Below are 26,593 nucleotides of genomic sequence, written 5' to 3'. Positions count from 1 at the left end.
TCCGGGACCCCTGTCTTCCCTTCAAAACCTTTATTAATGGACTCTCAGTGGGACAAGGGGGAAGGAGGCTCCATATTCAATATGGGGATCACCCCCTTTGCCCTCCAAACAGCACAAAGTTTTGCTAAGGGAAACAGCAAGACTGAGGTCCCCCCTCCATCCCTTACGCCCCGCACGGAGCCCCCCCGTTTCTATTCTGTTGCTTTTATTTTATTTAAAACAATAGGAACGAATATTTTATTTTGTATTTAAGAACAAAAGCAGAGCCCCACCCTGGAGAACGGGCACAGGGAAACCTGATGCAGCCATACCCCCGTCCTGCGCGTGGTGTCCTGTCACGGCGTCTGTCTGTCGTTAGCACCTGTGAGTCGGTATATGTGTGCGCACTTGTCCATCCGTCTGTCCGTGTCCGCCTGCTGTTGCCTGGCAAAAGCCACAATGCCCTTAGTAGTTCCCCGGTCCCGTCACTCCCCCCTTGGCCTGCATCTTTCATTTGTAAAAAAACAAAAAACAACCAAAAAAAAAAAAAACCCAGAAAGAAATAGAAATGTAAAACTTTGTACTAACAGCGATGTGTCTTTGTGCTCCAGGGTCAACGAGTCGAGTGAGACCTGGGTGTGCAGCTGGGATGGGCAATGGTTGTTGGGGGGGGAGCAACTTGTCCTCCCCATTCATCTGGTCTGAAGGACATTTATTTCAGCTTCCAAAGACACCAAGATGCCTAGGCCAGTGGCAGAGCTGGGTGTGATGGCTGAGCGGGGACATGCCTCTGAGCTGGTGGGTGGGACACAGCTCAGACCTGAGTGTTCACGTCTGCACTACGCTGGGTTGTGAACCTGGGGGGGCAGGTCACAGGGGCCCTCCTCTCATTGCAACCGGGGGGGGGGGGGGAGGCGGGGGCGGGAGTCAGAGAGCAGTAGCTGTGCAGGGGGACAACGCCTCTGCCCACAGACAGGACCTCCCCCTGTCCTCCCCCGCTCTGCAGTCAGGGTGGACGGCCGGGGGGGGGGCAGCTCTGCAGGCTGGAATCCCCCCCACCAACACCCCCACTCCCAGGGAAGAGGCTGGTGACTCCCTGCAGGCAGGTTTATTGAAATTCCACATTAAAAATGTAGACAGACAGACAGGAAAAAAGTTACAGTGCGGGAGCATTTTAACACCCCCCAGTACAAAATAATTTGTAGAAGAATAAAAGGCTCTTATGTTACATCTGTGCCTGGGGAAGGAAGGAGGGACAGCACCCAGCTGCCCTCTCCCCCCCGCCAAAATCCCTACAAAGATACAAATCGGTAAAAAACAGGATTAAAAAGATTTGATATAAAAATAGCCCTTTTGATCCTGCTCTGAGGCTCCCCCAAAGGTCAGTCCCAGATCATAAGCGGGGGCACAACAGGTTACCCCCCAGCTCACCTTCAGGGAAGGGTACAGTGTGCAGCCAGCTCCCGGCAGCATCAAGCCACCTGCATAATCTGTGGGGCAGCCCCCCAGAGGCCGCCCAGTGGGGAGTGCTGATTAAAAAAGTAAAACTGTATAAAAAGTGTGTCTTAGTGTATTTTCAGTGGCCCTGCAGCCCCCCACCCCGGCACCCCACCTCTCAGAACACCCCGAAAGCAGAGACTGCGTGCGCCCGACTGGCCCTGTGCCACCTCCCTCTCCCCCACAGCACGTGCTGGTTGGCAGGGGGGCGTGGAGGTGCTGGGGCGAGCCCCTGTTCTCAGCAGTGGTCTCCCCGGGGGGTGGCCGTGTCTCCCAGCACGGAGCGATCTGCTGCAGCTGTGCCGTGCCAGGCCCCCTGCCGCTGTCTCACAGCACCGTGTTCTCATCCTCCTCTTCCTGAGGGGCGGCAGGGGGGTGCCCGTTGCTCACCCCCCCCTCCAGCTCGGCCTGAAGGAAGCGGCGGATCTCCTGGGGCAGCACCTGAGCCTCCAGCTCGCACTCCTGCTCCAGCTTCTCCACCAGCTGCCGGCGAAGAAGGGTGTTGGTGGGGGGACGCTGTGGGGAAAGACCTCTCCCCGCTGTCACCCCCCACGGCTCCCCCCCATACCTCTTCCAGGGCTCCCCAAGTCTTCCTGCCTCCCCCGCAGCATTTACCCTCCCAGAGTTTCCCCTGCTAAGGCAGATGGACCCCCCCGACCCCCGTCGACACTCACCCTGGGCTCCTCTTCCTCAATCTGTTGCAGGATGTCCTGGTGTCCGGTCACCAGCTTCTCCTGGCGCCGCTTCTGGGCCTCCTCCAGCTGTAGGGCAGGACAAGAGGGTGTTGGGGGGAGCAGACCAAAGGAAGGGGGAGCTGCGAGCCAGGGAAGGGATGGTGGTAGGACGAGCAGGGTCCCATATACCAGTGGGAGCATGGGGGGGAGGGGGGGACGGGGAGCGGGCTGAGGCAAGGTCGGGGGGGCACTCACCCTGCGGATGGAGTTCACGGACTCGTTGATGTGGCGCCTGTTAATCTCGGTCAGCTCCCTGCAGGGGACGGGGAGGAAGAGACGGACCGTCAGGCGGGACGGACCCCGCATCCAGGGATCGGAGTGCCCGATCTGTCCCCATAGCCCCGCCTGCATCCACGCAGCCCAGGAGCCCTACTGCCGCCCCACAGGGCAGGGGGCACAGGGCTGGCCCAGTCTCGGGGCCCCCCCCAGCCTCCTCCCCTCTCCCCCCAACTCACACATCCTTCTTCTGCCTCTCCCGGGATTTGGCCTCTGTGATGCTGTTGTGCCGCTTGCGGTCCAAGATTTTCTGCAGCTCCTTCTTCTCCCTGGGGCAGAGGTACCGAGGTCTGTTAGCCCTGGGGAGGGCGGGGGCAGCATCCCAGGGTCTAACAGGCCATCACCTGCCCCACTCACCTCTCACTCATCTCTTTGATTCGCTTCAGCTGGGCAGCCTGGCAATCCAGAGTAATGTCCCGCAGCCGCTGCTGGGCCTTGGGGGTGGGAGGAAAGGGGTATCAGGGCATTTGCTGTTCGGACCCTGAGCCCAGCACCCTCCCTCTTCCCAAATACCCTCCCGGTGCCAGTCGTCGCCGCTGCTCCCCCCCAGGCACCCCCCTTGCATTCCGCTGCCTGTGCCCCCCGGCCCTCGCGCCTGGAATGCCCTCCCCAGCTGCCTAGGTGCCGTTCCCCACAACCCCAAAGGAGGGGGGGATCGTTGGGAGCTGCCTGAGGCCCTCCTCCCGCTCCTGGCTGAGCTGCCCCTTGGGCCCAGGCTCTCCTGCCCGCCCTCCCCGGTACCTGGCGCAGGTGCTCGATTTTGCGGGCTCGCTCCACCTGGTGCTGGTTTTCCCGCAGCTGTAGCAGACCCCGCAGCTGCCCCTCCTGCAGTTCCACCTTCTGCCGAGACACCTCCTGCTCCAGGGCCTCCAGGGAGCCGTTGGCACTGCGAGGGACTGAGCGTTAGCACAGTGGGGGCCGCGGTCAGGACCGAGAGGCCCTGGCAGGGCTGGAGTGGCAGCCCACGGCTCGGAGAGGGCGTGAGGGGCACTGGCAGAACTGGGGGGGGGGGGGGGCACTCACTCCTGCTGTCCACGGCGCAGGCTCCATTCCACCCGGGAGCGGCGCCGGAGGGGGTTGCTGTGCAGCTGGTTGACTTGAGTGCTCAGCTTCTTGTTGAGGCTGGAAATGTTCTTCATGTGCTTCTTGCGTAGCTCCTTCAGCTCTCGGTACTGTTTCTTCAGCAGTTTGATGTAGCCCTTTTGCTGCCGCAGCTCCTCCAGGGACTGGGGGAGCACCTCTGGAACAGAGGGAGGGGAGGGAGGTCTCAGCATCCCCCGACCCTGAATACAGAGGGGAGCCAGTGCTGAGAGGCAGCCGCCTCTGGGGTGGAGCGCAGGGGGGCTGGTAACAGCAGAGGTGATTGCGCTCACCCCTCCCTCCAAGCCGAGGGATGCAGGATCTGTGGGAGGCCACAGCAGCCCCCGTGCTCTGGCACCAAGCTTACCTGCGAGGACACTGGCAATGAGGTCATCCCTTTGCCCTGCAGGTGGGAGGAGGCAGCAGTTATGGGTGGCATGAGGAGGAACCTGCCCATCTCTTCCAGCCCCTGCAAAGGCCTATAGCTCTGAAGACTGGACGACAAGGGTCTCTGCCATTTGGCACCCCTCATGCCACTGGGATTGGCTCCGCTGCACCACGACTCTCCCTTTCAGGAGAGGCCCCCCCTCCAGGCTGCTTGGGGCACCCCCATTTTACAGGGGGCACTCCCTCCCCCACACTACAGGAAGCTCTCCCCACCAGAGGGTGCCCTCCCCATGGGAACGGGAATCCCCTTGCCTGGGCTGGCGACACTGGGGGTAGGGGACAGCAGGGCAGTGGGCGGCTGTCGGGAATCTGTGGGGGGCTCGGCCACCACATCAGGTCGCTGCTTCCCAGGTGTTTCCCGCGGCTTCTCTGCACTCTCCTGGGGGGAAGAGGGGTTCAGACATGAGGACGACAGAGGACTCCTCAACCTGCCCCCAAGACCACCCTGGCCGAAACTCCTGTCGACTCCTCCTCCTTCCTACCCCCGACCCTACCTCCCGACGGAGTGGGATCCTGCCCCTCACCAGCACCCCATTATCCTCAGACCCAGCCCCACTGCCCCTCAACTCACCCTGAGCACCCTCTCTCGGAGACCCCATTCCCCTTCTTCTCTCGGCACTACTTGCGCACCTGCCCTCCCCTCCCCTCCCCCAAATCCATTGGCGCCCCCCGCCCATCTCCCACCCCACTCACCTCGCTTTCTTCCATCAGCGCCACCAGCTGTTTGGCCCGCTGGTCCATGAGGCTGACGTGTTTGATGGGGTTGATCAGGGCCTCTGCGTAGTCTGCGGGGAGAAGGGGGAAGGCGATGGACACATGGGAAGGGAATTTCCCCCCACTTAACCCCCCCTAACAATCCTGGCTGCGCCACCACATCCCCCCCAGACAGACAGACAGACACCAGCAGGACCCTCTCCCATCTGCCCCACCGCACCTTGGTGGTCGTCCGGGATGTAGTCGTTGGCTTCCGTGTAGACCAGCAGGGCGGGCAGGCTGAGGGGCTGGTTGCTTTCACTGCGCAGGCAGATGTAGTGGTATCCTGGTTGGGACGCCACAGAGACAGCCGGGGCGTGAGAGCCGACCAAAGGGTGGGCATCCGAGGGTACATGGGAGCATGGAGCCCCACACCCCCCCAGCACTGTTGGGGGCAGGGTAGGGTGTAACATCACCCTCGGGGGGCAGGGGACAAGGCTGCCCATGGGACCCTGAGGGAGGAGGTGGTGACAGAACTCGGGGACGGGGCAGGAGCAATGCACCAGGGGACAGAGGAGGGGGCTGCAGCGCCCAGCGTGCCTGGAGCAGTGCGTGATGGGACCAGGCTGGGACCAGGTCGGGCGATGGGGCAATTTGCATCCCCCCCATCACCCCAGTGACAGGTCTGGAGCCCGCTGCAAGGGATGCTGGGTAATTCACCTGCCACAGAGCTGCTCCCCACGGCCTGAGCGCTGGGCCAGGAGCAAAGCCTGAGGGGCCGGGGCCCAGCACTCACGAGGGGTTAGTGGGGTGACCGGCACGTCCTCAGTAAGGGGCGGGGTGGGGGTGGGGAGCCCCAGGCGACTCCCTTACCAGAGCGGATGGCTGAGACAGGCAGGATCCGGTGCCCGACGAATTTGCCCCCCTCCTCAAAGACAGCGATGCGCAGGGAGGCCAGCGTGGGCAGCACCACCTGGGGGAGCAAAGGAGGCGGTCGACGGGGTCCCGGGGACCCACGCCCACAGGCTGCCCGCTCCCTAGGCCAGCCGGCTCCCTCTCCCCACCTCACCTTGGGGAAGACGAAGGGCTCCTCGTCCCACACGGGGTTGAGGGAGTTCCCCTGGGACGGGCGCGTCCGGAACTTGCGCTTGGTGTCCACGGGGAGGCCGAACGTGTCCACTTCCACGTAGATGCCCACCCGCTTGTCTGACAGGAACTGCCCCGAGATGATCTGCGGGGAGAGGAAAGGAGGCGGGGGACGGGTGTCAGACTTCCTGGTGACCCCCACACACACCTCAAATCCTCCCTGAACCCCGAATACCCTCAATAAGCCCCACAGACCCCCGGGGCCCCTGACGCACCCCATATTCCCCCCACCCCCGGGTACCCATCAGCTCCCAGCTCTCACCTTGACCTTGACCGTATTGGCCACGATGCCGTCCACGATGTTCTCCGTGAAGGGATCGAAGAGCTTGTCCTCGCGCCGCATGAACTCGGGCTTCAGCAGGTACCCGCTGCGCCGGTTGTACTCAAACATGCCCAGATTCAGCTGCATGGGCAGGTCTGGAGGGTAACGGCGCCCCCGAGGGCAGGGGGGGGGGGTTAGGGGCAGGGCACTGAAAGATTGTGAGGCCCTCCAGGGAGTTGAGATGGGGAGTTTCTCATCCCCCCTCCCTGCAGTCACAGGGGCAGGGCAGTGCACACAGTTAGTGCCCTGAACAAGGTGATGCTGAAGGCCCATGACACAGGGGTGCCCCAGCACCAGGGACTGAGAGGTGTTGGCACAGCTGGGGGGAGCCCGGGGGCCGTGGGTCAGGCCTGAGGGGGATCCTCACCGAGGGACTGGAAGTTGAGCGCCACCATCTGGCAGCCGGCGTTCCAGAAGAGCTGGGGCATGTAGTTGGAGGAGTCGACCCGTGTGCCCTTGGGGTAGATGCGGCTGAGCTGCTTCTTGTTGTATCTGAGCACGTGTCGGGGTGTCAAGGCAGCCATGGGAGACAGCGGCCAACAGCCTTCCAGGAGCCCTGCCCCTTCCCTGCAGCTCCTGGCCCTCTGCAAGCTCTCCTGACCCCCACCCCGACCCCAACCTGCCCCCCTTTTCCCTGCTAGCTCCTCTCAGCCCACCTCTCCCCCGACCCCCTGCAGTGCCTCGCCCCCGGCAGGATACTCCACGAACTCCATGGGGCTCTTGGTGAGCTGCTCCAGCCCCTTGGTCTCCACGAAGGACGACATCTCGAAGGACTTGTTCCGCTCTGGGGCAGAGGGGGGAGTGCATTAGCGCCCCCCTCGTGGAGAGACCCCCTTACTGCAGTACCACCCCCTCATCAACAGCAACACCCACCCCTCCCTCTGAGCTGCCGGTTCCATTCGCTCCCCTCAAATCCCACCCCCCCCCCGACCATCACACCACATCTGTCCTCATGGACATCCTGGCCCACTTCTTCACCCTAGCTCCCCTGGGCCCTCAGATCCTGCCCCCCATCCATTCTGCCTCCAACCAGGCCCCTGCACAGAGCTTCCCCACACCTCTCTGCCCCACCCCCCTCAACCCCCCGACACTCACTGCTGGCCGCCTGGAAGGATTTGAATTTGACGGGTTCGATGTAATTCACCAGTGTGGACATCTCCTCAGTAGCATTCACCTCACTGCTGGCAGTGCCCTGTGAGGGGTGGGAGCAAGCGAGCAGTCAGGGCAGCTGACATGGGGGAGGTCCTGAGAACGTTTGCCCAAGAAACACAGTCGGCCCTGCAAAGGTTGGGGGCAGGCAGAGCTGGCTAGCGGACCCCACATCTACCAGTTTACAGCCTAGTCACCCCCACCCCCGGAGCCCCCATGCTACAAACCAAGGGCCAGGTGGGGGGAGAAACCCCGCTCGGGGGAGCCCCCAGAACTGGAGCATCCAGGACCCCCCTTTACCTCATCTGTGGTGGGTTTCTTGGGGTCTGGCTGCTCTTCCTCCTCCTCCTCCTCACTCTCAGCCTCCCGGTCTGGGGGTGGGGAAGGGAAGGGTTAGCAACCTTGGACCACGCCTCCCCCGCCAACAGTCACTCCACCCTCTGCTCACCCCACACCGCCAGGGAGCCCTGCCCCCGCTGCCCCCAGGCCTCCCCACATTCCCTTGAACAAGACTGTCACCCCAGCCCCAAACCCCACCAGAGAACCTTCCCCACACCCCCTTCAGCCTGTCCCTCAGCCCCTCCTCCCACCCAGGCTCTGAGGCTCGTGGAGGGGGATGTTTAGGGACGGAACGTGCCCCCCCCCCCACACTCACCGATAGATTTGCGGGGCTCAGCCAGCTTGGCCAGTCTCTCCGGCAGCACCTTCTCCTCCCCATTGACAATGACCTGAGGGGTGGCCCCTTTGTGCTGCTCGACACAGGGAAAGCCTGCGGCGGCGGGAGGTGGGGGACACGGACTGTGAGCGCAGCAAAACTGAGGGGGAAGGGCCCCAGTGACCCCAGGGGACATGAAATGATCTAGAATGGGAGGTGCAGAGCCCACAAGGGACCCACATGCCCCTTGGCTGCTGAGGGCAACAGCGGGAGCGGGGTGTGGTCAGCGAGGGAGAGGGGAGATCGTAGGCAGAGCCTGAAGGGAACCACTGCTCCATTCCCACCTCAGTCGCTGAGCCGGGCTCGTCTATGCCTAAGCTGTCCTGAGGGAGGTGGGAAAACAAGGTAGAGGCCCAGGGGAGCAGTGGGGATGCACCCAGGAGGTGTGTACCTGGCAGGGGGTGGCATAGGCCGAGAAGGGTATGTACCCCACAGAGGCAGATCCAGGGTACACACAGTGTGTATGGGGCGGGCAGCACTGTCTGGGGAGGAGCACATACCCAAAGGGAGGGGAACCACGCTGGCTGAGGAGGGGCACATAGACAGTGTGGGTGAGGGTGGATGTGGAGAGGTGGTACTGCCTGGTGTGGGGATATGTACCCCAGGTGAGGGGCAGGCAGCGGGGGCACTGGCCGGGGAGGGGATACGTACCCCAGGTGGGGGGCAGGCAGGGGGGGCACTGGCCGGGGAGGGGATACGTACCCCAGGTGGGGGGCAGGCAGGGGGGCACTGGCCGGGGAGGGGATACGTACCTGGCGGGGGTGAGGGGCAGGCAGGGGGGCACTGGTCGGGGAGGGGATACGTACCCCGGGTGAGGGGCAGGCAGGGGGGCACTGGCCGGGGAGGGGATACGTACCTGGCGGGGGTGGGGGGCAGGCAGGGGGGCACTGGTCGGGGAGGGGATACGTACCTGGCGGGGGTGAGGGCAGATCCCCGAGGCCCGACCCCACATCGCTCACTGTAGGCTCCAGCAGGCGCTTGCGGATACTGGTCCCCTCGGGGCCCTTGCTTGCCCGTCGCTGCCGCTGCTTCTTGTTCTTCACCAGGATGCGGCCCATCAGCTCCTGGGGGCTGGGGAGCGCCACGCCCGCTTGCAGCTGGTGGGGACGAGGATCAGAGCAGGGCCACCCAGCCATGGAGGGATGGAGACCCAGGGACACGCCGCTCTTCTCCCCCGATCTAACTCCCTCCCCCAGAGGGCCTGTCTGCGCCTCCCTCCCCAGATATTCATGACCCATTCACCCCACCCCCCAGAAACCCCCCCACTCTCAAACAGCCCCCTTCCCTGAACCCCCCAGCTTCCTGGTACACTTATCCCCTCCCCCCCATCCCTGGGTATTCCTCACCCCACTTGCCCCCGCCCCCAGCCTTGTCCCTCCACCGCCTCACCGGGTATTTCTCCAGGGGCTCGATGAGCAGAGCCTCCCCGAAGATGCTGCGGCAGTACTCAGCCATCTTGGCCTGCTGCTTGGCCCTGAGGGCAGAGGGAAGGACCATTAGAGCCATGCAGGCCGGGCCTAGGGAGCAGGTGGAGCCCTGGGGGCGGGGTGCATAGGGATTACTCACGAGTCAACGTGGTTCTCGAAGGACAGGATGACGGGGAACGGGGAGGTCTTGAAAGCGCTTTCAGCAATGGCCTCGATCACCTCCTAAACCGGGGGAGACCAGAGTCATGGCTGGCATAACAAGGGGCTGAGGGCATCAGCAGAGTTGGGCGAGACCTGGACTGGAACATCACAGGCCTTGGGGTCAGGAGCCCAAGACTGAGGGGTGGCTGTCCCCAGTATCTTAATGGAGTCCTCCTGGTCCTGTTGGACCTGTCACAAGCCCATTAGGGAGCTGTGGTGTCGACTGCTCTCAGTGGTGCCAAATGGGGTGCAAGGCCCAGCTTGAGGGGTCATTATCAACGTGGGGGGCAAAGTATCCAGCACTTCAGTGCTGGGTCTGGGACTACTCCACACCAGCAGCAGTGACTTGGATAGCGGAGGGAGCTCGTAAAACATGTGCCTGACCCCAGCTGGGAGGACGGTCTCGGAATTCAGAATGACCTGCCAAATTAGAGAACAGGTCTGCCACCGAGGAAATGACATTCAGTACAGACAAACGCCTGGCTTGGGGGTCGTGCGGCTGAGAAGGATCCGAGGGGGATCACAACTCGAATGTGTCCACACTGAGATGCTGTTGCGACAAAGGCCATCGTCACTGGGGTGGGGCACTATGATGGGGAGGTAACTGCCCTCTCTGCTCAGCATTGTGTCCAGTTCTGGGCATCACCCTTTAGCCGAGAGGTGGGCAAAGTGGAGAGCCAACAGAGAGGGTTTAGAAAACCTGACGGAGGAGGAAAGGTGAAAAGATGGAGCTGGTTTAAGCATGAGAAGAGATGAGTAGGGGAACCTGGTAACAGTCTTCTGATACGCCAAAGACATGTCCAACAAAGAGGACATGGACTGGTTGTTCTCCAGGGCCCGTGAAGGCAGGACAAGCAGAAGGGAGATTTTGGTCAGGTGCGAGGCAGAATGTTTGGGCAGCTTGGCTCTGGGGCAGATTTCCAAAGGAGGTCGGTCACCCCGCGACTGGGGGTTTTAAGAGAGGGTCGGGAAAACACCTCTCAGGGAGGGTGAAGGTTTCTTGTCCTCCCGCGGGCCGGGGGCTGGACGCGGTGGCCTCTCATGGCCCTTTCCAGCCCCTCAGTGTGGACAGATGGTCTCAGGGGTGCGTGGGTCAGTACCTTGAAGGGGATCTCAGTTGTCATGGTGAAGCCATGAGTGATGAAGGGCTCCTCGTCCTGGGGCCGCCCCTTCCAGCAGTCAAGTTCGATGCAGCGGCAGCCACTCAGCAGCACCTGCCGATACATCTCCACGGAGGAGTTCCCTGTCAGCTGGCCGGCTGGGGCGGGGCGGGAAAGGCGTCAGCACCAGCACGGATACCTTGACACCAGAACCCTGACTGCAACCCACAGGCTGCCCTGCCCACACCTACCAGCCCCAGCACACAGCCCTGACCCTGTAACCACACACACCCCCTCAATGCAGCTTACAGACCCCCCCGCCCTGCCCACACCTACCAGCCCCAGCACACAGCCCTGACCCTGTAACCACACACACCCGCTCGATGCAGCTTACAGACCCCCCCGCCCTGCCCACACCTACCACCCCCAGCACACAGCCCTGACCCTGTAACCACACACACCCCCTCGATGCAGCTTACAGACCCCCACCCTGCCCACACCCCTGACCTGCGAACTCACCCCACTCCAGATCTCCACAACTCCCTGGCACAGCTCACAGACACCCACCTCACACAGACACACTCCCCACATAAACCCAGTGATCTCCAATGCCCACACCCTCCCACTCTCTCTCTCTCTCTCTCACACACACACACACTCCCTCTCATATGATCTCTTTCCGTCCACCCCATCCCCCCCAAATGTCACCACAGGGAGGAGGAACAGGGGGCAGAGCCCAGAATCTATGAGGGCAAACAGGCTGGGGCCATCCCTAAGGGCACCAGGGCCCCTCTGCACAGCAGTTGAAGAGCTCAGACAGTGCATGGGGAACAGCCCCCAACACCCTCTGCGGTAGGTGTTGTGGGAGAGACTGGTGGGGGAGGTGGTTCGGGGCCCTTGGATCTGTGACATAGGTGCCCTGGAATGACTTGATGTGGGGGTGGGGTATTTCAGGGCTCTGCCCAACCCCCCCATTGCTGAGAGGGAGAGATTTATGGCAGACTGGAGTGGTGGGATGTACCTGTGGGTAGGGGTTGTGGGAGGAGGCTCCAGGGGAGCAGTACCTATGAGGCAGACGTATGGGAGAGAGAGGTCCAGGTGGCCCGTACCTGAGAGGTAGGAGTTGGGGGGGGGGGGGTCAATGGGGGGACACCTGTAAAGCAGGTATTGTGGGAAGGTTCGTGGAGGGGTGCTGGAGGGAGCATACCTATAAGGTAGGGGTTGTGGGAGGGGTTGATGGGAGGCAGGCCAGGCTGGCTGTGAGGCTGGTGCAGGAGGGGCTGGAGAGTTAAGGAAGTACGGCTTGGACAAATAAACAGGAAGCTGGCTAGATCGTCAGGCTCAACCGGTAGCAATCAACAGCTCGATATCTAGCTGGTGTTCAGTATCAAGCGGAGTGCCCCGGGGTTGACTTTCAGGCCAGGTTTGTTCAACATGTTCATTACTCATCTGGACAAGGGGACGGATGACACCCTCAGCAAGTTTGTGGCTGATGCTAAACAGAGGGGAGAGGTAGACACGCCGGAGGGTAGGGATACAGTCCCGAATGACTGAGACAAATTGGAGGCTTGGGCCAAAAGAAAATCAGATGAAGTTCAACAAGGACAAATGCAGAGTCCTGTGCTTAGAACAAAAGAATCCCAAACACGGCTACAGGCTGGGGAGCGACCGGCTAAGCAGCCGCTCTGAAGAAAAGGACCTGGCGATTACAGCGGACGAGGAGCTGGACGGGAGCTAACAGTGCGCCGTGGTTGCCGAAAAGGCTAACGGCGTATTGGGGTGCATTAGCAGCAGCACTGCCAGCAGATAAGAGAAGTGATTCCTCCCCTCTATGGGGCAGTGGTGAGAGCACTTCGGGAACACTGCGCCCAGTCTGAGCCTCCCCCAAAAGGAAGGGTGCAGACAAGTGGAGAGTCCGCTGAAAACAATTGGGGGCTGGGACACGTGACCTGTGAGGAGAGCTTGAGGGAAGTGGGCTCCTTTAGTCTGCAGGGGAGAAAAAGTAGGGGGGATCTGACAGCAGCCTTCAACCATCTGAAGGGGGGTCCCAGAGAGAATGGGGCCAGGCTGCTTTCAGTGCCGACAGGCAGCAGAACAAGGAGCAATGGTCTCAAGCGGCAGTGGCAGAGGTCTAGGCTGCATATTAGGAAATACTGTTTTACTGGGTGAGGGGTGTGAGAGTGAAGCACTGGGATGGGTTGGCTCGGAAAGCGGTGGAGGAAACTCCAGCTTAGGAGTGTCTAAGGCCAGGCTCGACAGAGCTCTGTGTGGGATGATTTAGTTGGGGCTGGCCTGGTTCAGAACAGGGGGCTGAACTAGATGATCACCTGAAGTCTCTTGCAACCCTAATTTCTGCGATTTTATGAGGGGTCCTGGGATGGGATGGCCCAGGAGGGGAATGTCTGTGAGGTAGGTATTGGGGGAGGGGCCGATGAGGGTGCTTGGGGGGAGAGCATACCTGTGAGGTAGGTGTTGGGGGAGGGGCTGATGAGGGTGCTGGAGGGGGAGGGGCATACCTATGAGGTAGGTGTTGGGGGAGGGGCTGATGAGTATGCTCCGCGGCGGGGGGGGGGGGGGGGGGGCATACCTGTGAGGTAGGTGTTGGGGGAGGGGCTGATGAGCATGCTCCGCGGGGGGGGGGGCATACCTGTGAGGTAGGTGTTGGGGGAGGGGCTGATGAGTATGCTCCGCGGGGGGGGAGGGGCATACCTGTGAGGTAGGTGTTGGGGGAGGGGCTGATGAGCATGCTCCGCGGGGGGGGGGGGGGGGGGGATACCTGTGAGGTAGGTGTTGGGGGAGGGGCTGATGAGCATGCTCCGCTGGGGGGGAGGGGCATACCTGTGAGGTAGGTGTTGTGGGAGGAGTTGATGAAGTAGCTGCTCAGTGGCTGGCTCATGTCGTCGCTCAGGTCCAGCTTTTCAGGGGGGACGATGCTGTTCTCCTCCCCCCCCAGGTAGCGCCCGAACCCCTCCATCGACATCTGGTCTGGGGGGCAGGGGGTTAGTGAGGACAACCAGCTCCCAGCAGCACCACTCTGGGGCCAGGCCTCCCACCTCCCCTCAGCCATTCGCCTCCTCAGACTTCCTCCTTATGGCCCACGCTCTACCCACATCTCACCCAGCCCTGGCCTGGGCTCCCCCCAGCCCAGCCATCTGCACTCAGGTCCCAGCCCCAGCCCCCAGGGGCTCACCACGCTCCAGGAACTGGCGGTTGGGCTCGTATTTGTCGATGAGCTGGCGCACCTGGTCGTGGCTGAGAGGCGGGTACAGCACCTCGTTCAGCCGCGGGTCCCGCTGCCGCTGGTTGATGAAATCCATCAGCTGGTCCAGGCTCAGGTAGGGCTTCCCCTTCGCCCCACTGGGGGGGCAGAGATGTTACCCACCAGGCAACCCTCTCCATGGACAACCCCACCCTCATCAGCCACCCCCAACCTCCATACGGCAGGTCACTGTCATCCCGGTGAACCCCCTTGCTCCAACCTGCCCAGTGGCTGGGCACCTTCCTTCCCCACCCATCTGGCTCCCCACATGCACACATGGCTCCTCCCTCTGCAGCATCTCCGGGCCGCCCTGCCAGACAATGCACCTCCTCTGGATTCCCAGACCCGCTTTGCTGCAGCCTCAAGACCAAGCCCTGGACGCTGGCCCCACCTCCTGGGACACCCTATGGGAAGAGGGAGTCTGGCACTCACATCTCCAGCAGGATTTTATCGATGTCGGGACGTAGGCAGAGCTTGTTTAGGAAGCGCTCAAAGATCTCCAGGGTGAATTCGTCAGGTTTGATGGACTCACTCTGGAGGGAATAATAAGGGAACATGGCAGTCACTGGGAAGTCACAAAGCAGCAGTGGGGGAGAGGCTTGGGGGTGGGGAGGCGGGATGGGAACTCACTCGATTGAAGTTAAGGCCACAGGACTCCAGAGCTGTCTCCACACGCTTCTTATCTGCCGAGAACATCTTCAAGATGCTGGAGAGACAGGAGAGCAGGAAGCCTGTAGTTTGGACTGAAGGGCACCAGCAGAGGAGAGCTGGAAGGGGCTGTCAGTCAGGACAGAGGGGCACCGGCACAGCAAGGGTTGGGGGTACCGTGGGCTGGGACCGATGGGCACCACCAGTGTTTCCTGTAAGTTGGGCACTGGGACAGCCACCCAGGAGAGATTCCAATACCGCTCAGCGGATTAGCAGGGTGTCCACAGCCGAAGACAGGTGTTTCTGTTGGGGGTGCACATGCCTCAGTGCACATAACAAAATTTATTCCGCCCATGGATGGAAAAAATTAGAGGGAACCCTGGGCACCAGCAGAGCAAGGGTTGGAGGGGACATGTGGGTCAGGACTGAGGGGCACCAGGAAAGTTCTGGAACCTGGAATCATCCCCCCCATAGGCCTGGTGAGGCCCTGGCTGCTTTCTACAACAGAAAAGGGAGTAGGAGGCAGGGCCAGGAACTTACTTTTTCACTGGGATCCGGCTCTCCTGGTTCACCTGGAGTTTAAGTCGGGTGTATCTAAGGGAAGGAAACAAGACAGAGATTATAGAGCAGCAAAGCCTGGCCAGGTGCTCCTCACCACGGTCACGTATGGAGTGGAATGCACACCCCGTGCCAGGTGCTGAGACACAGCTGCTTCTGGGGCGAGGTGCAGGGGCTGCATACACAGGGACTCATCACCCGACGCGGAGACTCACATTTTCTGCAGGAAGGTGTTGCGAGACGCATTTTGGGCTAGAATGTTCATAGCCAGTTTGAACAGCTCCTCAGTCCAGATCTGGAGATGAGCGGGGCACAGTGTGGGAAAAGAGAAGGGAGATTGCTGGGCTGCTGCCTCCTTCCTTCCCTGGGCCAAGGGTGCCTGCTCCACCACCCTTCAGAGAGCCAGCAGGGAGCCTTGCTATGGGGCATCATTTCTAGGCACCAGCCCACTCATCCACGGACCCTTCCCTCCTCGGCCAGCACCTGTCTCCCTCCACTCCCCCAGCATCCAGTTGTTCCCACATTTGCAGCATTCCCTTTGTCACCCACCCGTCAGCCCCCTCCAACACCCCCCAGGCCACAGAGGACAATGCTCTCCATCCATTCCCCCTCCCTATTGCCCAGCCTGGCTCCCCGCCAGCTGCCCTCGCTGCCACTCATCACCAGCCACAAACCCACCTTGGCCACGTCCTCCTGCACGGCCATGAAGTTCAGGAAGCTGATGTTGACCAGGTCGGGGCCATGCACCACAGTCAGCAGCTTCTCCTCAGGGTGAGGCTCTGAGCCCCCCAACCCCAATATCTCCCGCAACTTGGGCTCCTGCCGGATGACCGGGAGTGGTGTGAGCCAGCAAGGTTGTGTCTGTCAGTAGGGGGTGCTGTGACATCACCCCCGCAGACATGAGCAGCACCCCGGGGCAGCTCAGCCAATCGGAGTTAAAATTACAAGCCAGGGTCATGCCCCCGCCCCCAGTGCATCACGGGAAGATCTCTCAGAGATCCTATTCCTTTCCCCCACCAGGCACAGCTCCCCCGAGGAAGCAAGGGAGTCTCAGACCCTTCACCCTCCCAGTGCCATCCTGAGACTGGTCTTCCCATGATGCAGAATTTGCAGATGCTCCCTAACTGGAGCTCAGACTAGGGGCGTAACCCAAGGAGGGAAGGGGCGGAGCTTGGCAGGGATCATTCAGCTACCCCAGCCAACCCATGCTAGCCGCGGAGCAAGGACTGGGCTAGTTATTGTAGGGTCTCCCCTCCATCCCAGGTACTATGCGCACCAGGTTATTACTGAAGAGTTTCTCTCTCCCTGCATGCGAGATGGGTGGGCTGAGGTCACCAGATTGTGCTCGTAGGGTCTCTTCCCCCCACCTGCCCCTCCCCCCCAGGTCCGGCTGAGCCCCCTCCCTCACCTTCGGGACTCTGGCATAGCGCCCAGTCCTCGTGTCTCGGATGGAGCTGATGTCCAGGAGTTCAACTTCCTGCCAGAGAGGAAAAGGGGGGCAGGAGGGAGATACCTTAGAGCAACACCAGTGGGAGCAGTGCAGACCCCCGCAGCTGGACAGGGGTGTGCCTGCCTAACGGTCCAGGTCCAGGCTCTGGGCACCAATCCCAGCCATATGCAAAGCAGCTGCCCAGGGAGGCAAATCCTGTGGGAACTGCTGCTGGGGAATCCCTGCTGCATCATCCCCCACCTCCCTGCCCACCCAGCACCCACCCTCAGCAGGGGGGGTGGGAGGCAGGTTGGAGCAGGGACATTATCACAGGAAATAAGAGGATGTCATAGGTAGGGGCTATATGAGTCCAGGAGTAGGGAGCAAGGGAAGTTCGGGAGTGGGACCAGAGGAGAGAAGCAGCGGCACCGCTTGGCGGAGGGGGGCACTTCCTGCATGATGCGTGGGTGGCTGCACTGAGGGGGTCATGGGAAAGGGCAGCGAGGGAGAGGGACCAAGCCAGAAACACTTCCCAGCACCCAGGCCTGGAGCCTGCCCCTGCTTCACAGTGCAGAGAAGCATACGAATTTCCACACAGTCCCTGGAGAGAGGCCACACAGGCAGCCCCTCCCCCCCCCACAAGGGGTGCCTCAAAACTCGCCACCGTTGGGAGACCAGCCTAATTCGGGGCGGGGGGGGGGGAGCTGTAAGAGACACAGGTGTGGCGGGGGGGACTGGAATGCACATTGGCTCAACGTCAACTCTCCCACCACTCTGCATCCCACCAGCTCTGCCCTCCCCACCTCCAGTCCCCCCACCACCACCACACCCAGCTCTCTGCTTGCTCCTGCCCCCCCCCCGCTTCACAAGACCCAGCCCCCTCCTAAGAACGTACCAACACCACTCATCAGAGCGCAGGGGTGGGGCACGCTGGGAAGCCCGGAGAGGGGCAAGGGCGCGCGCCCCCAGACTGGACCTGGGCAGGGAGGTGACCGCCCCTTGGCACCAGCCCAGCGAATTCCTGCCAAACAGGCCCGATGGCTCAGCCCCTGTGCTCGCAACCCAGCCTCCCCGGCCAGCACCAAGAGAGCACCACCAGGCTGCTGAGCTCCTGGCTACTGCAACGCCAGCCTGTCCCAGCAGGGGGCACTGTGGGGAGTGGGCCGGGACCACCACTGCGGAGCGGAGTTCCCAGCCAGGGCTGGGCTCTGCCTACAAGGGGCACCATAGGAAGGCTTGGCTAAGAGTGTGGCGCGGCGGGGAGGAACCAGCCACTGGGCCTTTCCTGTCTTGCTCCCTGGCTGACCTCGATACGGGCAGGGAAAGTGCCAAGTGTTTCCGGATTTTGTCATCTCAGCAGGGCCCCAGCGGGAGCTGGTGGGGGGGGGCGGGAAGTGGGGTGGAGCAGAAACCAGCTTTTGCTCAGGCCATGCGGCCAGGGCCCTACCATTTGGGGTGCATTCCAGTAGAGGAAGAATCCCAAGGGGTCCACCCGCAGCGTCACCATGGTCTGGGTTGTTGGCTCCTGGGGGTGCAGAGAGGAGGGAGTGTCAGTGCAACCAGCTCTGTTCCTGACCCACACCACGCCCCCTCCCACCACCCCAGCCTTGCACCCCTCCCCTCCCCACACAGCTCTGCCATGGCCCTGGCCACCCCAGCTCTGGGTTCTACCTCACTCCCCTCTTCAGCCAACACACCCAAATCCACAGCCCTTTCCTATCCCAGACCTGGGTCCCCCCACAGCCTTGTCAATGCCCCTCTAGCCCTACCCACAGCCCCCCACCCCCCAGGATTTGGCTGATTTGGGGACAAAGTTTACTCTAATGACTTTTCTGCACACATCTCTCCCTCTGGATGCTCAGTGCCCCCCAGCTCTGTGGAGTCCCAGATCTTGCTAGATGAAGGTATTTTTGGCAAGGGTGGGCACACTGGGAGCATCAGCCCTGGCAAGGAGGCTGGGGAGTGCTGACCTGGTAGTTCTAGTTGTGGGTAGGGAGGATCAGGCAAGAGCAGGAGGTGGGGGAGCCCTGATCTGGGGGGGCAGGACCCGCAGTGCCGGTGGCAATCCAGGGAGGGCCCCTCCACACCCAGATGCCCCCCTTCTGAGTTGCGAATGCATCCTGAGCAGAGCCCAGACCTAATTAGGTCTCCCCGCGGCGAGAGCAGCATATAGCTCTACCCCAGGGATTACAGATGCTGGGGACACAAGGGGGGCGGGGTTACTAACTTCTTTGCTTGGAAAGGCCCCTTGACTCCCACCCTGGCCCCCCAGGAGACCCCTCCCCCAGGCAGCACTTTGGTCAAGTGAGGGGGTGGCAGGAAATGAATGGAGACCTAATGAGCTTCTTAGTGAATGGCCCCTCTGTGCCGCTGCCTAAAGTGCAGAGATCTGGGGGAGGGGGATTCCTGAGAATGAGTCAAAACCAGAGAGCCCGGCACACAATGGGAGCTCCCACCGGCTCCAGCCCGGCCTCTTCTCTTCCAGCAGGGAGTGGGGGCGGGGGGCTGTGGGGAGAGTGCCTGCCTCTCCTAGCTCTACCTCTCGCAGCTGGCGACACAGCAGAGAGCACTGGCTGAGGGGATGGGGGCTCAGGCACCGCCTGTTTCCTATTCACACGGGAAAGACCTTGGACCCCAGATTCAGTCGCAATAAAACAGCATCACAAAGACGCTGGTGCCCTAGGACTTTGCCCCAGAATGGTGTGAAGGGGGGAGGGGAGGGAGTGCCCTACCCACCCCCCTGCCATCCTAGGACCACCCATCCCAGGCAGAGCCAGGCACCTGCCTAGTCTTGAAGTTACAAAGTGTGACCCGAGAGCTGCACATCTGAGATAGCAAGAGCTGCAGGTGAGAGTGATGGATGCCTGCATAGCTCGGGAATGAGCCCATGGTGGGGACAGCAGGGGGCTGAGGGGTACTGGCGGCCCTTGGAGGCCCTTGCGGGCTTAGCCTGGCCCACTAACAGCTGGTCGGTAAATGTCTGGGGGCCGGGGAAAGAGGTGCTTGGTCAAGGACCTGGGAGCTCGTTTCTCCGAGCGGGGTGAACAGTTAGGAGTCCACACCCTGGAGACAAAAAGCAGAGAGGGGCAGTGCTGGGGGCAGGCAGGGTGACAGCACAAAGATCAGCAGAGACCCCCACCCCCTCCATCCCTAAATCTGGTCCTCCCAGGCAAGGGGGTTCCAATCCTGGCTCTGAGGGTTCTCAGCCCCTGCCATGTCCCAGCCCAGAGGTGTCTGCATCTCAGCACTAGGCCCCAGTGTGTCATAATGGCGGGAGGGCTTGGATAAAGCCAGCTTCCCTCCTCCACCCTGTCTGCATCTATCCTAGCAGCAGCCACTTCCTGCGTGAGCTGGGCGCACCGGGGTCTCAGCATGGATAGGGGCATGCTGCTATGGGGTGAACCGCTCAAGGCTGGGAAGGGAAACCTTGAACTGTGTAGTTCCTACTACACTTTCACCCCCTACCCATCCCAGGTGCACATGGAGCTGTGAGACTCAGTGCCTGGGACCCCTTTTTATGCCCCAGATATGCTGGGTTTTCTCCCTCCCAGGACTGGGGAGGGGAATCTCAACCTCCAAGGAGGGACAGCCAGAAAGGAAGGAGGTTCAAAAACAGTGCCAGGCAATCAAACCAACTGGGGGAAATTTGCAGATCAGGACTGTGGGGCTCCTGCAGAGCTGGGGGACCCCAGGGTCAGGATAGCCGGGGACAGAGGAGCAGGATGGAGGGCCAGGCAGAGCCCCAAGTCTGTCACAGCAGGGGACCCAGGAGCAGGCAGAGCTGTTTCTGTGCCTCACTAGATGGGTGGGGATCATTCTTCCCAGTGGGGTCCTCCTTTTGCCACCTCCTTCTTCCTTATTTGGTCCTAAGCCACTAGAGAACAGCAGGCCTGAGACACAAAACTAACTGATGCAGGGTTGGGCAGGGGGAGCCAGGGAGATCCCACCACCACTCTGGGGTCACGGACATAGTTTGTGGGGGTGTTGATATTCTCTCTCTCTCTGTCACACACACACACTCACTCTCTCTCTCTCTCTTCAAGACTCAGAACCGGCACAGAAGTCCACCGCCTACTTGCAGCCCTACTGGCCTGATTGCAGTTGCCCCTGCAAATTTCAGAGTCAAACTAGGTCTATGCCTGGGGCCTCTCTCCAAATTCCTCCTCTCCCCAGGATGCCGGGGCTTGGTGGAGAACCAGAGGGATCCAGGAAGGAATCGGTATACAAAATGTGTGGTCATGTGAGGGCCTTCCCCCAGCGATCAAACTGGGAGATTTGGGGCTCAACAGAAACCTTCCCTTGCAAGCTGGACGGACAGTTTGGAATGCGATGCTGGAAGCTGCAGGGGACAGGTATGGGAATTTTGGGTGGCTCAGTACAGCTTTGGGGGGCACAAGGCAGAGTCTGGCCTACCCGAGCAGGGCACTGGGGGCTATGAGGGGCAGAGGGATCTCTCCGGGGAACCAGCGTCCATGGCAATGCACTGTCCCCAAAAAGGGTGCCAGAGGGAGGCAAGAAAGACCAGCTGTGCCGGGGATCAGGGGAATGAGAGCATCGCCCTGGAGAGAGAGGCCCCCCCAAGGTAATTTCTACCCTCACCATCTTCCTTGCCCCTGCCAGGTTGCTACTGGGGAGCTTCAGGATAGCAGGGGGCTTTCTCCTAAGGGGACTGATGTCGAGGGTCTTCCCCGGGGAGGGACTTTGCAGAAAGGAGACAGTAGGTGCAGGGGGGGCTCCCCTCCAGGGGAAGGGATCTAAGGGTAGATGGGGGGATCTGTCCCAGCAAGAGGGAAGTGCTTGAAGCAAGTCCTAGGTGGGACCCTGGCAGGAACGCAAGGGGTGTGGAAAACGTCTCTCCCTGGCTGGGTGGGGGTGGCCTCCCCCAGGTTAGGGATAAGAGTGGGAGGAAAGGGGGATCTCACCGGGGTGGGGGGCAGGTGCAGACGGTCTCCCAGGCCCTGGGACGGTGGTTGAAGGTGGTGTCCTAGACGGGGGTGGTGGTGCAGGGCTACCCCGGGCTAGCAGACGGGCTCTCGTGGGGGGCGCCCGGTCGAAGAGGGCAGTCTCCCCGGCTGGGTGCGGGGTTCCCGGGACGGGGAAGGGAGGGCACAATTCGTCCGGGACGGGCGTGGGGGGGAGCGGTCTCTGACCCCGACTCACCTCGTCCCATTTGATGAACTTGCTGCCCCGGATCAGGGTCTCGGGGACCCGCACAGGCTCCAGCTGCAGCGCGTGGACCCCCGGGCACGCCCCGGCCATGGCTGCACCCAGCGCCCGGGACACCCAGCCCAGCTGCTTCGGCCTCTCCTGCGAGGGCTGCGGGCGGGGCTGGCACAGGAGCGTGGGTGGGGCCGGCCGAAGAGAGACTTAAAGAAACAGTCTCTCCCCCACCCCCCACCCCAACTCCCAGGGGTTCTGCCACTTTAAGAAAAGGGAGGGGGCAGAGAATGGTGGGTGGGGCGCTGGCCCTTTAAGAGACTGTGAAGACTGAGGTAGTGGCCCTTTAAGACGCTAACGGGGCGGCGGGGGGGGGAGAATAGCCTCTTCCTCCCCAGGGAGGGGCAGCCTCTTAAAGGGACAGCCGCCCGGAACCCAAGGAAAGTTTTGCACGGGTTATACTCCAAGAGCCCTAACTTCAGGTCCCTTACAGAAACTGCACGTGATCTTAGCCCCAGTTAGGCTCCAGGATGGCTTCCTCCTCCCCACCGCCTCCCGGAGCGGGGCCTGGAGAGAGACCCTACAATAACAAACCATCACGTGCTCCAGTAAGGCCACGGCGCCCTCTAGCGCCAAACTGGGGCATCGGGGCCAGCCCTGACTACGAGGGGAACGCGCCCCCCCGACTCTCACCCCCTCCCGGCACCAGCGCAGCGCCCCCAGAACGCTGCTGGGTTATTGAAGTTCAGCAGTAGGGGGAACGCCCCCTATTGAGCCCCTAGGCGTCACCCCGGGGACTCCTGCCGCATCCCGCGGCGCCCCATCCCGCAGAGCGAAGATATTTAACCGGACCATTGCATAAGCCAGCTTGGCCAGCGTCCAAACAGGATACAGCCTTCACTTTCAACTTCCTGAGGGCCGGGGTAATGTCAAGTGCCGCTAGGGAAGAAGCTGCCCCCTCCTTCGTCCCAGCCTTGCAATCTCCCCACTCCTTTCCTTTACAGCAGCAGCCCAGCACCCTCCCTACGCCCCCATGCCGGCTGTATTTGGCCCTACTTCCTGTAGGTCCTATGTAAACAATACTTTGCCTTCTCTCGAGCGTGCATTGATAGGGAACCACTGGAATAGGGTGGGGAGCTACACTCCATATAAGATAACCTCCAATATCACCCCAACTGAGAATATCCCCTCTAGGGGTTCAGCCCAAGGGGAAAGTCGGAGGGGAGGACTGAAAGTGCAGGGAAGGAAGAGATTTAATGGGGGAACTGTGGGAATGTGTCCCCTGATGCCAGGGTTAGAGATTTGGGAGCTGGACTTCGCATCTCAGCTATGCTGAAGGATCACACTCTGTGCAACCCAATAGTGCTGCTTAAATCCCTCTAACCCCCAAGCTCCCTGGGTAACATTCACTCATCCCCCATGTACTTCAGGGACCCTCTGCCGCTAGCCCAATCTCTTGCCTGGAGCTCTGGTTGCCTCCTAGAATCCCCCATTCTTCCTACCATGCCAGGGCCCCTCTTACCCCTCATGAAAGGGAACCTGTGTGCCCCCATCCCCCTATTCCCCTCTTGGTCAGGGTGTCAGCTCTCTAAACTCCACTGGGACACAGGCAGAGCGGGACTGGAGAGTAGCACAGGAAGATGCTGACTGCTGCCATCAACTGGGTCTTTGATCCAGAGCCAGTTCCAGCCTTGGCTGAAGCTCAGGCTCTCCTGGCCAGGTGCCAGGGGATCAGCATGTCCCTTAATTCTCCTTTTTTTCCAGTTCTGCCCAAGCCCAGCTGGTGCTGCGCAGGGGTTCCCAGAACACTCTCCGGCAGGATGGGCTGTGACAGTCTAAAGTCACTGTGTTACAGACATGCAACCAGAGAGAGAAACTCCATCAAGCTGAGCGTAAGGCTTCCCAAGCTGAGCCAATGAGCCAGCCCAGCCCAGGCCCCTAACTTCCCTTAGGAGAGAACACCTCCCACTGATCCCCTTGCTCCCTGCAGCACAGAGCTCTGCAGTGACTGGGATCCGCACGAACTAGAATGGAAGAGTGCCCTCTTAGGAGCACTACACCCACTAGCAGCACACTGGGGCCAGCACGGACTGCAAGGAGAGCGTGCCCTCTGCTGAGCCTGCCCACCCCACTGCCTGCAGCACAGCGCCCCTAGCACCAGACAGTGCAAGGAGATCACAAGGCCCTTTCCAGCATGGCAAATACAGGGGTATGGAGGTAGGGAGAGAACCAGATTCACCAGTGATGGCCCAGACCAACGTTCCCTCTAATCTTTTCTATCCGTGTGCAGAATATTTTTTAGGTGCAAGGAGCTGTCTGAATGTACACCACCAGTAGATACAAAAACTAGCTGTGGGCATAGAATTACAGAATCCTGGGACTGGAAGGGACCTCAGGAGGTCATTGAGTCCAGGCCCCTGCTTCAAGCAGTATCAACCTCAACTAAATCACCTAGCCAGGACCTTGTCAAGCCAGGACTTAAAAACCTCTAGGGATGGAGAATCCACCACTTCTCTAGGCAACACATTCCAGTGCTTCACCACCCTCCTAATGATGTAGTTTTTCCTAATATCCAACCTACTGCTCTCCTGTAACTTCAGCTCATTGCTCCTTGTTCTGCCGTCTGTCACCACGTAGAACAGTTTCTCTCCATCCTCTTTAGAGCTCCCCTTCAGGAAGCTGAAGGCTGCTATTAAATCACCCCTGTCTTCTCTTCTGTAAACTAAATAAACCCAAATCCCTCAGCTTCTCCACGTAGGTCATGTGCTCCAGCCTCTTAATCATTTTTGTTGCCCTCCGCTGAACCTGCTCCAGCACATCCACATCCTTTCTATACTGGGGGGCCCCAAAACTGGACACAATATTCCAGATGTGGCCTCACCAGTGCCGAATAGAAGGGAAAAAAACCACTTCTCTAGATCTGCTCACAATGCTCCTCCTAATGCCCCCTAACATGCTGTTAGCCTTCTCGGCTACGAGGGCACACTGTTTACTCATATCCAGCCTTTCATCCACCATAACCCCTAGGTCCCTTTCTGCTGTACTGCTGCTTACCCAATCTGTCCCTGGCCTATAAAAATGCCTGGGATTCTTCCGTCCCAAGTGCAGGATTCTACACTTCTCCTTGTTGAACTGCATCAGATTTCTTTTGGCCCAATCCTCCAGTTTATCCAGGTCACTCTAGATCCTATCTCTACCCTCCAATGTATCTACCTCTCCTGCTAGCTTAATGTCATTTGCAGACTTGATGAGGGTGCAATCCAGTCCCTCATCCAGGTCATTAATGAAGATGTTGAATGACACCAGTCCCAGAACTGATCCTTGGGGCACTCTGCTTGAAACCAGCTGCCATCCAGATATTGAGCCAATGACCACTACCCGCTGGGCCTGACCATCAAGCCAGCTTTCTATCCATCTGGCAGTCCATGGATCCAATCCATACTTCCTCAACTTTTGGGCAAGAATGTTGTAGGAGACTGAATCAAAAGCTTTGCTGAAGTCAAAGGATATCATATCCACTGACTTCCTCGTGTTCACAGAGCCTGTTACCTCATCATAGAAGTTAGTCAGATTGGCCAGGCATGACTTGCCCCAGTGAATGCATTTGGACTACTGTTAATCACTGTCCCCTCTTCCAAGTTCTCCAGAATGGATTCCATGAGGATCCCCTCCATTATTTTCCCAGAGATTGAGGTAAGGTTGACTGGTCTGTCGTCCTCTGGATTGTTCTCCTTTCCTTTTCTAAAGATGGGCACTACATATACCTTTTTCCAGTCATCCGGGATCTCTCCTGTCTCTTCAGAGATAATGGCCAAAGGCTCAGGAATGACATCTGCCAATTCCCTCAATACCCTTGGGTGCATTAAATCCAGACCCATAGATTTGTGTATATCTAGTTTTTCTAGGTAGCTCTTAACTCGTTCCTTCCCCACCGATGGCTGCCCTCCACCTTCCCATAATGCATTGTCTGGCACCATAGTGTGGGAGCTGTCCTTGTCCATGAAGACTGAGGCAAAAAAATCTTTGAGTAATTCAGCTTTTCTTACATCATCTGCCACTAGATTACTTCCCTCATCCAGTAACGGCCGCACATCTTCCCTGATAACCCTCTTATTGTTAACATGCCTGTAGAAACCCTTCCTGTTACCCTTCACATCCCTTGCCAGCTGCAGTTCCAATTGTGTTTTCGCTTTCCTGATTACTGCTCGGCATTCTCTAGCCACATATTTATACTCCCCCTTAGTCAACTGTCCACGTTTCCATTTCTTGTACGCATCCTTTTTAAATTTAAGCTGACCAAGGATTTCCCTGTTCAGCCAAGCTGGTTGCCTACCACATTTGCATGTCTTACTATGCAGCAGGATGGTTTGTTCCTTCAATACAACTTCTTTAAAATACTGCCAGTTCTCTTGAACTCTTTTCCCCTTCCTCTTTGCTTCCCAAGGGATCCTGCCCATCAGTTTTCTCAGGGAGTGGAAGTCTGCTCTTTTGAAATCAAGGGTCTGTATATTACTGCTCACCTTTCTTCCTTTTGTCAGAATCCTGAAATCTACCATCTCATGGTCACTGCAGCCCAGGTTGCCACTCACGTCTATTTCGCCTACAAGTTCTTCCCTGTTTGGGAGCAGCAGGTCAAGTTGTGTACAGCCCCTGGTTGGCTCCTTCAGCATGTACATCAAGAAGTTATCTCCAACACTCTCCAAAAACTTCCTGGATTGTCTGTGTGTGGCTGTATTGGTCTCCCAACTGTCCGGATGATTAAAGTCTCCCATGAGA

The 26,593-nt window shown here is 59.9% G+C and overlaps 1 protein-coding gene across 5 annotated transcripts; it reads right to left on the bottom strand.

Moving 5' to 3' along the window:
- Positions 1-219: 219 nt before the first annotated feature.
- Positions 220-26,593, bottom strand: PLCB3 (phospholipase C beta 3). Of its 5 annotated transcripts, XM_075006062.1 has the most exons (35): positions 26,338-26,593; positions 18,108-18,185; positions 16,640-16,708; positions 15,910-16,050; positions 15,447-15,526; positions 15,214-15,267; positions 14,656-14,731; positions 14,458-14,558; positions 13,957-14,123; positions 13,605-13,751; positions 10,767-10,924; positions 9,605-9,687; positions 9,428-9,512; positions 8,949-9,135; positions 7,979-8,092; positions 7,624-7,694; positions 7,270-7,366; positions 6,874-6,958; positions 6,542-6,666; positions 6,115-6,269; positions 5,776-5,937; positions 5,580-5,679; positions 4,948-5,052; positions 4,707-4,798; positions 4,266-4,392; positions 3,934-3,969; positions 3,510-3,726; positions 3,228-3,372; positions 2,844-2,920; positions 2,666-2,755; positions 2,406-2,463; positions 2,151-2,237; positions 1,867-1,959; positions 568-1,508; positions 220-423 (listed from the first exon to the last, which is right to left on the bottom strand). In XM_075006062.1, the coding sequence occupies exons 1-34, from the start codon at positions 26,587-26,589 to the stop codon at positions 1,452-1,454; spliced, it is 3,771 nt and encodes a 1,256-aa protein (XP_074862163.1). In that variant the 5' UTR covers positions 26,590-26,593; the 3' UTR covers positions 220-423; positions 568-1,451. The 5 variants fall into 5 exon arrangements, with proteins under 5 accessions (XP_074862163.1, XP_074862161.1, XP_074862165.1 ...); XM_075006060.1 differs by having other exon boundaries at positions 568-1,959; XM_075006064.1 differs by lacking the exon at positions 26,338-26,593 and adding an exon at positions 21,821-21,986 and having other exon boundaries at positions 568-1,959.

Source organism: Carettochelys insculpta, chromosome 11, assembly GCF_033958435.1.
Source record: "Carettochelys insculpta isolate YL-2023 chromosome 11, ASM3395843v1, whole genome shotgun sequence".
NCBI lineage: Eukaryota > Metazoa > Chordata > Testudines > Carettochelyidae > Carettochelys > Carettochelys insculpta.
Note: the sequence above shows the minus strand (reverse complement) of the source record. Positions and strands in the feature narration are given on the sequence as shown.